The sequence below is a fragment of the Camelus ferus genome, chromosome 5 (genome assembly GCF_009834535.1).
Source record: "Camelus ferus isolate YT-003-E chromosome 5, BCGSAC_Cfer_1.0, whole genome shotgun sequence".
Classification (NCBI taxonomy): Eukaryota; Metazoa; Chordata; class Mammalia; order Artiodactyla; family Camelidae; genus Camelus; species Camelus ferus.
In genome coordinates this window covers 37770080-37782622 of record NC_045700.1, presented here as the reverse complement: position 1 = coordinate 37782622, position 12543 = coordinate 37770080, and the positions used below count along the sequence as shown (strand labels likewise).

Below are 12543 nucleotides of genomic sequence, written 5' to 3'. Positions count from 1 at the left end.
ATAACAAAACAGAATCACAGACATAGAGAACAAACTAGTGGGTACCAGTGGGAAGAGGGAAGAGGGGAGGGGCAAGATTGGGGTAAGTGTTTAAAAGTTACAAAATACTATGTATAAAATAAACAGGCAACAAGGATATATCATATAGCACAGGAGAACAGAGCCATTACTATATAATAACTTTAAATGGAGTACAATTTATAAAAATACCACATCACTATGCTGTACACTTGAAACTAATATAATATTGTAAATCAACTACACTTCAATTAAAAAATATGGACCTGAGTTTGACTGTCATGTACCATTTATTGACTATGTGATATTGGGCAAATTAGTTAACTTGTTGGAACCTCACATTGATCAGAGGATCAGATGTAAAGCAGGGGTAATAAGCAGGGGTAATACTTATTCCACAGATTATTGTGACGTTTAAATAAAGCCATGTATGAAAATTTTTTGATATCACTCATATAAATTAGAAGGCAGTCCATAATTACTTGTTGAATGAATGAAAAAAGCCTTGTCAGTTTTTGCTTTTCTTTTTTCCCCCAGTTTGTTTACTTTCTTCTCATTACCATCATCTCCATCAATAATCAGGGCTTAAAAATTCCACACCAAGTTACTGCTCCTTGCTCTGCTTTCTATGATCACCTTCTAATCTATCATCACACAATTCTTTCCAGAGTCATTATCCCCAATGGCATTAAAACTCATTACAATTGTTAAAGCTCTCTGCCAGTTGGTCCCAGGAGTTCATTATATCTGCCTAAGACATGACCTGCTCATGCAGAACACACAGAGATAATGAAGAGAGAGAAAAACATAGATACACCAATATATAATAAACTCAAGTAACAGGTACAATAGAGAAGGAGTGATAACTTAAGGATTATTTCTTCAATGAATGCTTCCTAGCTCCCCCAGGGCCGTTACACATATGTCCAGTATAAACACTACTCCACGTTGCAATGATCTGGCTATGCATTGCCTCTAGCTTCCTCCTCATTTATTGATTCAACAAATACTCTACGTGCAGCCACTACGTACAAAGCACATCTCTTGACTGTTGTTAATCACTGAGCTGCTTTAGAGTGGAGGCTATTTCCACTTTCACACTATCAATGCTAACACAATACAGAGATCAATGGATGTTAAAGGAGCGAGCCAAGTGAGTTAGAAAACTTACGAACAGAATGGCAAATCTATTTACTATACCTTAAACATTTTGCTATATTCTACTTTTGAGTTTTGTAGTTTGCTATTCTCCTGAAATGGAAAATAAAGTTGTTTACTGGGGAACTGATTTGATGAGCACCATCTGCACCTAATTAGCTCATCCTATGGCTTGTCATTGGATTTGAATTTCCCATCACAGAACGTGTTCTTAGAAAGAAATTACAAAATAATGCATCCACACTATGCCAGCTGAACACTTCGAAACATACAGAGAGAACAAGCCTTTCTTTCTCACAATCTTTTCTCCTGTCCCCAAAGTATTAGAAGTGTGGTAGGTATCCTTCCAGAGCTCTTACTCGCTATGTATTTCACATGTACTTACCATGTATTTTTGAGGGTTAAGACACTGTCTCTAGAAGGCTGCTCTTATGGGTTTACCCAAGACCGCTAAGTAGGATATTGGTGTAGATTCCTATCCCAACCTTTTAATCCAAGTTATTATCAAGTTTCTTAAAAATAACAAGATAAAGTGGGCTTCAATGTTACGCAGCAAAATTCATCTCTAGCCAAGTTCATTTTCCCTCCTCACCAAATGTATATGGGGAAATTCCTGTCAAATACCTGTATATGGGGAATTGTTATAATCAAAATAAGCAATTTTATGCTCTAATGGGCTCCAAAATAAGAATCCATTTTACCTCATATGTTAATATTCAAATGTTTATGTTTTAAATTCCTCTATTTTTCTATTTTTATTTCCTATTATAAACTTAAAACTGCCTGAAGATAATATCTAAGAGACATAAATAAAACAAAAATTTACCCAAATGTCCCTTTGGTCAAATCAGTGACCTATAATGCAGTACCTTGTCAGAGTGTTTGACTAAATGTTAGATGTGTTGGGTTTTATCTAGTTCTTCTTTTGGGGTAAGTTATAAACCCTTCTGAGTCTCTGTTTTTTAGCTCTAAGTAGAAATGATATTCATTTATTTATGCAACAAATACTCATTGAACATCTATTTAGTGCCAGGAACTTACCTGAACACTGGGAAAGCAGTGATCGAAACAGACTAAATCCCTTCCCCTCATGAACTTGCTATACAAGGAACAGACAGTAAATTCGACTGACAGGTAGAGGTACCTACTGTACATAAGAACAAAAATACCACGTGCTGGTGAGGTTGCAGAGCAACAGGAACTCTCATTGCTGGTGGGAATGCAAAGTGGTACAGCCAGGTTGGCATTTTCTTATAAAGTTAAAATGTACATTTTTCATATAACTTTGCAATCCTATACCTAGGTATTTACCCGAGAGAAAATGAAAACATAGGCCAAGTAAAGGCCTGCATGTGAAGAAAGACAGCCCCAAAGTAGAGATAATCCAAATGCCCATCAACTTGTGACTGGATAGACAATTTGTGATACATCCATACAGAGGAATTCTACCCCAAAATAAAAGGAATAAATTGATGCATGCAACAAAGTGAGTAAGTTTCAAAGCATTATGGTAAGTGAAAGAAGTCAGACACAAAAGGCTATGTACGCTGATTCCATTTATCTGAAATTCTAGAAAAGGCAAAACTTTAGAGACAGAAATTATATCAGTGATTGTCAGAGGTTGGGAGTTATTGGGGAGAGAGAGAGACTACAAAGGGGCACAAGGAAACATTTTGGAGAATGTTCTGTATTCCAATTATGGTGTTATTCATTTGTTTAAACTCATTTAAAGGCATACTTAATAGAGGTATATTTTCTTGTACATAAATAATACTTCAATAAATCTCATTTTTAAGAAAATAAATTATATAATAATTTAGATTAAAAAGGGATAGAAAGAAGAGAGTTGAAACTTTAGATAGAAAGTCCTCAAGCAGATGATTTTGAAGGAAGTGAAGGAACAAGCTACACAGATACCTGGAGAAGGGCACTCCAGGCAAAAGGAACAGCAGGCGTGAAGGCTGGGGGGCAGAAACATGCCAAGTGTGTTCAAGGAGGGGCAAGGAGATCAGTGTGGCTGGAGCAGAGGAGTGAAGCAGTAGAAGAGATAGGAGAGACAGTGAGGAACAGATCACACAACACTTTTAAGGGTAATGAGAAGTCATCAGTGGGCTTTGAGAAGCAGAGCGACATGATTTGACTTAGGTTGTAAGAGAGTAATTCTGGCTGCTTTGTAGAAAACAGTCTGTGGAAAAGCAAGTGTAGTAGAATCAGGGAAGCCAGGTGAAAAACAATTGTCATATTCTAGACATGAGATTGTGGCAGTAGAGAGGGTGGTAAAAAGTGTTCAGATTCTACAAAGAGAGCCATTACATATGCTGAGAAATCTGAGTGTGTGAGAAATTTTGAAGAAACACAATTCAGCCCATAACACCATCTCCCATACCCTAAAAACTTGATTTTACAATTGAAAAAAAATGTTTTGCCCTGGGTGTTTCCTTCTTTTAGATATTAAAAAGGAAATTCTGGAAGAAATAAAATTAGTCTCCTACTTTAGAACAAGTTCTGATACATGGAGAAGACACCAGGTAGCTATATAATGGAGAGATGAGCAACAGAGTGGAATGAGTTGGGGCAGCAGAAGTGGCCTGGACACAAACTTCACTGAGACTGGCAATCATCATTCATTTGCAAGAACGTGTTTTGTTACCCTTCACAGAATACCTAAACAGTCTTGCAAAAAGAGTATTTATTTATAAAAACAGGTTTGGGGTTTTTTTGGCAGTATATAAAAACTGTTTTGCCTGCAACTGAGAGCTATAACAGTAGAATGTTTTTACAAAGTAAACTTCTTCCTCTCCCAGGGTTGTATATAAACTTCTTTCCTGAATCTTTTCCTGTTTGTTAAACAATAAATGTGAAGTGCATAGGCTGAACACCTTATGTTATCAAGCACTGCATTTGTAAATAGGAAAATGTGCTAAGCTAACTGAATTTTGCTATCAAAATTCTGTCTACATTCATTTCTTTGCAATGTGGATGTCCAGTTGTTCCAGTACCATTTGTTGAAGGGACTACCTCTTCTCCATTGTATTGCTTTTGCTCCTTCAGCAAAGATCAGTTGACTATATTTATGGGGGTATATTTCTGGGATCTCTGTTCTGTTCCATTGAACTTTTTGTCTAAGCTTTCACCAATACCACACTTTCTTGATTACTGTAGATTTATAGCAAGTCTTGAAGGAGTGTCAACTTTGTTCTATTCCTTCAATATTGTGTTGGCTATTCTGGGTCTTTCGCCTCACCACATAAACTTTAGAAATCTGTTGATGTCCATAAAATAACTTGCTGGGATTTTGATTGGTATCACATTGGCTCTACAGAACAAGTTAGGAAGAACTGACATCTTGACAGTATAGAATCTTCTTATCAGTGAACATGGACTATCTCTCCATTCATTTGGTTTTTCTTTAATTTATTTCATCAGAATTCTGTAGTTTTCCTTTTATAGGTTTTACACATATTTTGTTAGGTTTGTACTTTAGTGCTTCTTTTTGGTATTCATGTAAATGGCATTGTGTTTTAAATTGCAAATTTCACTTGTTCATTTCTGGTATTTAGGAAAAGGATTGACTTTTATATATTAATCTTTACCCTATAGCCTTGGTATAACCATTTATTAGTTCCAGGAGGTTTTTTTTTTGTTGTTGATTTCTCCTTTTCTAAAATAAAGACTGCCAAGTCATTTAGGAAGACCATTTTCTTTCTTTTTAATCTGTATATCTTTTATTTGCTTTTCTTTTCTATTGCATTAGCTAGGACTTCAGATATGATGTTGAAAAGGAGTGGTAAGAGGGAACATCCTTGACTTGTTCCTGATTTTAGTGGGAAAAGTTCTAGTTTCTCATGAAGTATGATGTTAGCTGTAAGTTTTTGTAGATGTTCTTTATCATGCTGAAAAAGTTTCTATCTATTCCCAGTTTACTGAGAGTTTTCTCATCAATGGGTGTTGGATTTTGTCAAATGCTTTTACTGCATTTATTGATATGGTCATGGGATTTTTTTTCATCTTTAGCCTGATGATGAGTTACCTTATATCAGTTGATTTTGGATGTTGAACCAGCCTTGCATGCCTGAGATAAATCCCACTTAGTTGTCATGTATAGTTTATTAAATAAACTGTGATTTGATTTGCTAAAATTTTGTTGTAAGTTTTGCATCTATCTTCATTAGAGATACTGGTCTATAAGCCTCCTTTAAAAAAAATCTTTTGTCTGGTTTTGGTATTAGGCTAATGATAGCTTTATGGAACGAGTTAGGGAGTATTCTGCTTCTACATCTGAAAGAGATTGTAGAGAATTGGCATAATTTCTTTCTTAAATGTTTGATATAATTCAACAGTGAACTCATCTGGGCCTGGTGCTTTCTTTTTTGGAAGGTGATTAATTATTGATTCAGTTTCTTTAATAAATATAGGCCTATTCAGATCATCTATTTCCTCTTGTGTGACTTTTGTGTCTTTCAAAGACTGGTTCATTTCATCTAAGTTATCAAATCTGGGGGCATAGAGTTGTTTGTAGTTTTATTTTATTATCTTTTTAGTGTCCATGGGATCTTTAGTGATGTCATCTCTCTCATTTCTGATATTTGGAATTTGTGTCCTTTCTCTTTTTTCCTTAGTTAGCCTGGCTAGAGGCTTATCAGTTTTATTGATCTTTTCAATAAAACAGCTGTTGGATCATTAATTTTTCTCTATTGATTCTCTGTTTTTAATTTCATTGATATCTTCTTTAGTTTTTATTATTTCTTTTCTTTTGCTTACTTTTTAATTTTTCTAGTTTCCTAAGGTTGAAGCTTAGATAATTGATTCTAGATTTTTTCTTTTCTAATAAATGCATTCAATGCTATAAATTTCCCTGTAAGCATTGCTTTTATTGCATATGACAAATTTTTATAAGCTGTATTTTTATTTCCATTTAGTTCAAAATGACTACCTTTAATTTTACCAGTGGCACTCATTACACTAACAGGTTGATAATTTCACTAATGAAAATCCATTTCTGTCATTCAGCAAATCCTTAGTGTTGATTGAGACGTGGGTAACAGATGAATTTGCAGTAACCTTTTCTGAAGGTCAGGCTCTCTGCTTTAACATTAGCTAACCACTCCTGGGGTTTAGACTCCTGATCCAAATACTAGCTGCCCATGGTTGTAACTTAACCTAACATACACGTATTACTTCAGTGTCTGTGCTGAGTTTTAATGTAAATTAAAACATCATTGTATTCTACTTTAAATATTTCAGAATATATCCTTAAATCTAGGTCAATTCAAGAAGTGAAGGAAAATAGGGTCAGTATTTCAAAGACTCTGAACTCTCATAATGGTCATCACATCTCAACAAGATGAAATACTGTGTATCTGACATAAAGTTACATGACTTGAGGCAATTCAATGCATCTTAAAGAAGAAATCACCAATTCCTGCTTAGCACTCTCCCTCTAATATTAGATGCTCATATAAATTTTTGCCCTTTTATAGCTACTTGAGGAAAAGGTATGAAAGACAATTCTATTTAAGTAGCTAAAGGTGTATCTGAGAAGTAACCTTGTTGAAAAACATTTAACAAAGGCTTACTGGTATCTACCACCTCCCTGGCTCTCTGGAAACGGAAAGAGGAAAAGACACTCTTGTTTACAAAAGGCTTATAATCCATTAAGAACAGTGAGGATTAAATAAGTAAATAATAAATTTATACTGGATACTATTGCTACTCAAGATAAGACTTTATCATTAAGATAAGAATTTAGTGCAAAAGCAGGAAGAGCAAATGAGGATAGCAAGTGTTGAATTAAGAATCAAGAATGAGATGGGCTGCTAGAAGTTTATTTGTTGAGTAATTATTTACTGAGTGCCTGCTGTTGTACTTATTTGATTCTAAAATGTCAGATAATCCACTTTCTTAATATCAGATTTTCAAGGTAGGAAAAAACTCTATGCTAAAAGTGTATCAGTTTTAGGAAGCATTTTCCAAAATGTAAAAATATGAATAAACATGTTCAATTTGTATGTGCCAAGCACTTGCTAGCATAGTGGGTACAAAGGTGTGCCTAGTAGTCATGGGCCTAGCTTTATGGAGGTTAATCTGTTGGAGTTACATATATATTACACACATAAATACTTAAATATATAATTATAAAGTCATGCTGCAAGCAACTCTGGATAAATTTTGTCAAGTGGATATGTAATAAAAAAAGTGATTAAAAAAGATGAAATGCAGGGATTTCTTCTAATCTGATTTTTAGTCTTTATTTTCTGACTAGTGAGTGCTAAAAAGTCAATGAGTTACGATAACTTCGCTTTCACCTTCTTTTTCCCCACATCTCTGATCAACTTTTGGAGTTCTGCTATGGGTACAGCCCTGCCTCTCTCTCTTTGTTTCCAGATGACTTCTCCACCAAATTGGTACCCTGTGTAAATTTTCAGTCGAGAACTAGTTTTATAGATCCAAATTTGTATATCATTATTTCACACTAAGATTCTTACAACAGCCCAAATTTATTCAAACTTCTAGTTGAAATCTTGAAGAGTAATGTTAAAGATACTGTAAAAGAACACAGTTGTCTACTTGTCAAACAAGACTGGCCAGGTGATGTCAATAATTTTACATGTTTAGTTAATCAATATGCATTAAGTATCACTTACTAGATCCATAATATTATGCTGGGACATAGCATCATTGTGGAGAATAAAACTGCTACATCTTTCTGCTTTAGAAGCTCAAATCCAGTTGACGAGATAAGAAACATAATGTTCTTCCATGAGTATAATGTCAGTCAATAAATAACATTTATCCCTAACAGACCACCATCTGAGTTATGTAGAGGGTGTTGGAAAAAATGATGAAGAGACAGGAAAAACAACAAACTTCCTATAACCTAGTAGTGATATCACTCCTTCTAACAGCTTGGTAATTATTGGCTATTATTTAACTCTATCTAGTCTGCTAATATGTTGAAAACTAGAGTAATAGACCCTACTCTTTGTTTTGACCCAATGAACTGAAAGATTAATATAACCTTAATCTTTCTTTAGCTAGCTATTTTTGAGAGCCTTAGATTATTACTACATTGAAGGAACATTTCATCTAACATAAGCAGAATGCTTTATTCTATTTTTGCCATTTCTTACGATCAAAACAACCTAGAAAAAATTATTCCCACAAACTCATTACTTATTGCTAACTTGACGTATTCAACTTGATCATCTGGTGTAATGTGTATATTCTTGAAACTAAATTGATTATCTTGACACTTGCTCTTGGCACAAGAAGAAAGCTTATACTTTCAGATAGAAGGTCTACACATTACCACATTGGAAGGTTAGGATGTCAGAGGAATTAAGGAAGACTTTTAAAAACTCAAAGACAGTTTGTTATTTGGTTGGTAAAACTATGAATTTAAGAAAATCTGAACATAGGAAGTCCAAGAATAAAGAATATCTGAAATGGAAATCCTAAATATCATCCTAATTTTCAATATTTTACACCTAAACAAAATACGTGGCAGCACAAGCACATTTAGTTTACAAAAACTGCAGTCTCAGTAAACTGTGTCCTAGTTATGACATTTTCTAATCATTTTTCTCACAAAAACTGTGAAAGTATGAGACCAGCCACACGACTAGAAAACTTTAGGTGAGCATAAGTATAATGACACTCAGACCCTGATTAATGTGCAAAGGTCACGGTGACTAGAACAAGACCACCAAAAGTGCCATGTGGACTTCATGAAACAGAAAATGTTTTGTGCAAAAGTGTGAGATTACACAACACATTAGGGAAGCTATTATTGTTAGCAATAATTTATTTTCTTTAATGTATATGACTAAAAGTATAATAAAATACACATGCATGATACACATAGCAAAAAGATTGATTTTGCTTCTCCAAAGAGCAAGTAATGGCAATACCTGATCAGAATCACATATACAACGTGAGTGGCTCTCGAAACCAGGGAATCATGATGTCAAAACTAAGGTGAGTGCAATGTGAGGGTATGTGGTCAGTATCACATTTCCCAGGGAGACTGTCTTTCTCTGTTTCCCTTTTACCCATTTCAGGACCGGGCACCGCTAAAACTTCACTATCCATCAGGATGAACCAGTCTTTCTACTCATTCTATCTCCTAATTTTGGTTGGGGAGGACATATTGACAATGGAATACAGTGAATGGCACACGTTCCTGCTCAGCCTTCAAATAGTTAGGTTTCAAGATGTGCACACTGTGATAAAGTTTAACTTAAACTCGTGGAGATCTTTTTTAAAAAAAGCATAGCTGGAAAAGGAGAGGACCTGTGCCACTCTCCTCTTGATCACCATAACAGCAGGAATCATGGACAAACATAGCTATGTTAGCTCTCAAATTACCCTCTGAGCATTTGTCTTAACCCTACAATTTGTCTTGATCTCATCACTTTTCGACTTCTGGAAGGTTGCAATCCCATGTTTATCCACTTCTCTCTCTATGATCTCTCATCTCTTTCTTTTCTTTTTTCTTTGTCTTCATTTTCAAACACACATACCTCTTTTCTAGCACAAATTACCATTCTCACTATCTCACTGCTCTCTCTAGCAGGCAGTTTTTCACTTTCTTTGACATCAAAATGGACTTTCTCCACTTCTTTACCGCCTGCTCCCTTATGAATTTGCCAACTGACTTTTTGTCCCGCTTCCCCTTCCCACCCAGTACTTTTTCTTAAAACTAACGATGATCTCTTTTTCTTACTCTGTTTGGCCTCTATACCACTGCCCTAAAGATTTCTTGACAGTCTTATCCCTTGCCTTTTACAACCTGACATGATCCATATTTTACTCCTTTTCTGATGGCTCTTTTTTATTTTTTGTCTATTGGTTGCATTTTTTGCATTCTTATGAAAGATGTTACCATTATCCAGGGCTCAGTTCTTGCTTCTCTGATCTTTTTCCTTTCTAGACCAGGGGATTTTAAACTGCGTTCCTTGGTCTGAAGTACCTTATAAGCTGCCACTGACAGTCCAGGGAACAGCTGCAGGGTGGACAACTGGTGCCTCCCCACTACTTCAGAGTAGTTCTGCTTTTATCTGTTTTATTTACTCCATATTGTTTCTTTTAGAGAGCTAATTTGTATCCATAAGAATACAAATTACTAAAGCACTGAGAATTATACCAGAGTCATAAACTTCAGTCTAATTTCTTGTTTTGCCACTATCTATATAACTTTGGACAAATATTCCAAAGCATTAGCGAATTCCTCACACCCACGCCTGTGCCATTCTCACCACTGGACCCACTCTCCAGCTCTATTCCTTAGCACCTTTCTAACTCCTGCCGACTTTTTCACCTTCTATGTCACTTCCTCCAGGAAGTCTTCTCTGAACCCAAAATCTGTTAGGTGTTGTTCTGATGTGGCACTGTGGCACCAATCCCTTAACACAGCACTTATTCCACTGTGCTGTCTGTTTGTCTACATTTCTTACTAAATTGTAAGCTCAGTGAGGACAGAATATTATTCATGACTTCCCTAGCACCCAGCATAGTGCCTGGTACATAGCGAGTTTTAAAATCCAAGCAGGCTTAATTATATATCCCAGCAAAGATATTCAAATTAGGTGAAACACTGCTCTGTTTCAGTTAAAGATAAAGGCATGTATCAATGTTATCTCTCTTTCTGATTAAACTGTTCTTTTATCTGCCTGCTTTCTGAGTGTCCCTGACACCTCCTTCGTCAGCTCCTGAATCCTATTCACCCTCACCATTTACTTTTATTGGGGAATTTAATTTATATTCCACTCTCACTTTTCTTGTGCAAAAACAGAGATGCACTGTTAAAGATATATCTAGTGATGAAATAAAATTCAAAGTACTAAAATTAATCTCATTTTCAACACTGTATCATTACATCACCAACAAAATTATAACATTACACTATTTTGGCTTAATTTCAACAATTTCAACTTTTAGTAGTAGATAAAGATAATCAATCTTCAAAAGAAGAGCCTGAGAGTATACCTAAGTAGTTTATTAAAAGAGCATTGGTGATTGATGCAGAGGTTATGACTGCCTTGTAAAGAACATACTGCATCAGATACCTGTTTAAAAATGTACATATAAATGCAGCAAACAAATCCTAAAATTAAATCAAAGAAGAATAATATAATGTTCACATATACTCTGCAAACACAGCCTTAGAGAAATTCCAAACTGCTGGCATACTAAAACTAGAAAATACACTAGGTACAATCCCACCTTTAACCCTAAACTGTATACCACCTTCAACAGGCAACACCTGAGCGCTCCTAGCATAACTGTCGTAGGTTCCAAAAGCAAAATTACATTTCAATTCAGTGATTTTTTATTTCGCGTTTTATCTTACTTTCAAACGTCAAGCTAATGCACTTCATACCTAATGAGTTTCTTTTACCTCACTGCTCCTAATCTGAAATCTTATCTTTTCACTACTGTGTTTCTTTGAATTACATTAAATGAAGAAGGTCCTAAAGGAAGACCAAAATCAAAAATATCCTGCAAAAAATACCTCTGTATAGTAATATTGACTTTGCGTCATTATCTCCTTAATAGAGAATGCTTGACAGATAGAACTTCAGAAAGATGTTCTTGGCAGAGATGTTATAATGAGAAATCAAGTATCAGATGAATAGCTCTCAGACATGAAGATTTAGTTCATGAATCAATTTAAGGAACTCTGTGTGCTGAGTAAGTTCCTGATATTTTTTCTAACAATAGCAATATTTGTGAAAAGAAAAGCCCCACAGCCAAGAGGGGAAATAATACTTACGAGTATTGTGTCAGCAGTTCCAAATCATTATGCATGTTGATTGGATATGCTTCACTGAGTTCAAATAACTTCTCCAGGGCCTCATAAATGAAAATGATGCAAATAAGAGAAGCAAAAGCTTCCTCAGTAAACCGGGTGATATAGCAGACAAGGGAGCTTGCATCAGTGGCCACAAGTATAATACACAGGGTTGCAGTCCAAAGTCCAATACTAGCTCTTAAAGATAAGTATGACAGCCCATATTCTCTAGGGACAGGAAAAGAACAGTAGAAAGAAGGTCACTTGACAGCTTGCCACCATTTCAACCAGATGGAAGTAAGTCTAATTCAGGAAGTGAAAGTAAATAAGCCTCACATCCCATGAGTATCTAAACTCAAGACTTTGTCTAAAGGGAACACCTAAGAAACAAAACTAAAAGGGACTCTCAGTGCTTAGAAATGAATATAATTTTTAATAAATATTACATAACAATGTACATAAATATTTTACTTTTCTTTTACTTCCATGGAGAGACAAAAATGCCAAACTGAATCAGATCAGCAACTTCCACCTTTCCCAGCAGGCCTTCAAATATGACGTTGGGAGAAATATAA

General features: G+C 35.2%; 1 protein-coding gene across 3 annotated transcripts in view; it reads right to left on the bottom strand.

Annotated features, from left to right (window-relative positions):
* Positions 1 to 12543, bottom strand: part of SLC4A10 (solute carrier family 4 member 10) — a 250809-nt gene that overhangs the window by 63925 nt on the left and 174341 nt on the right. For all 3 annotated transcript variants that reach the window (XM_014552454.2, XM_032479570.1, XM_032479569.1), the window contains one exon: positions 11951 to 12196. In XM_014552454.2, the coding sequence (XP_014407940.1) occupies positions 11951 to 12196 (246 nt within the window). The remainder of the gene's footprint in view (positions 1 to 11950; positions 12197 to 12543) is intronic.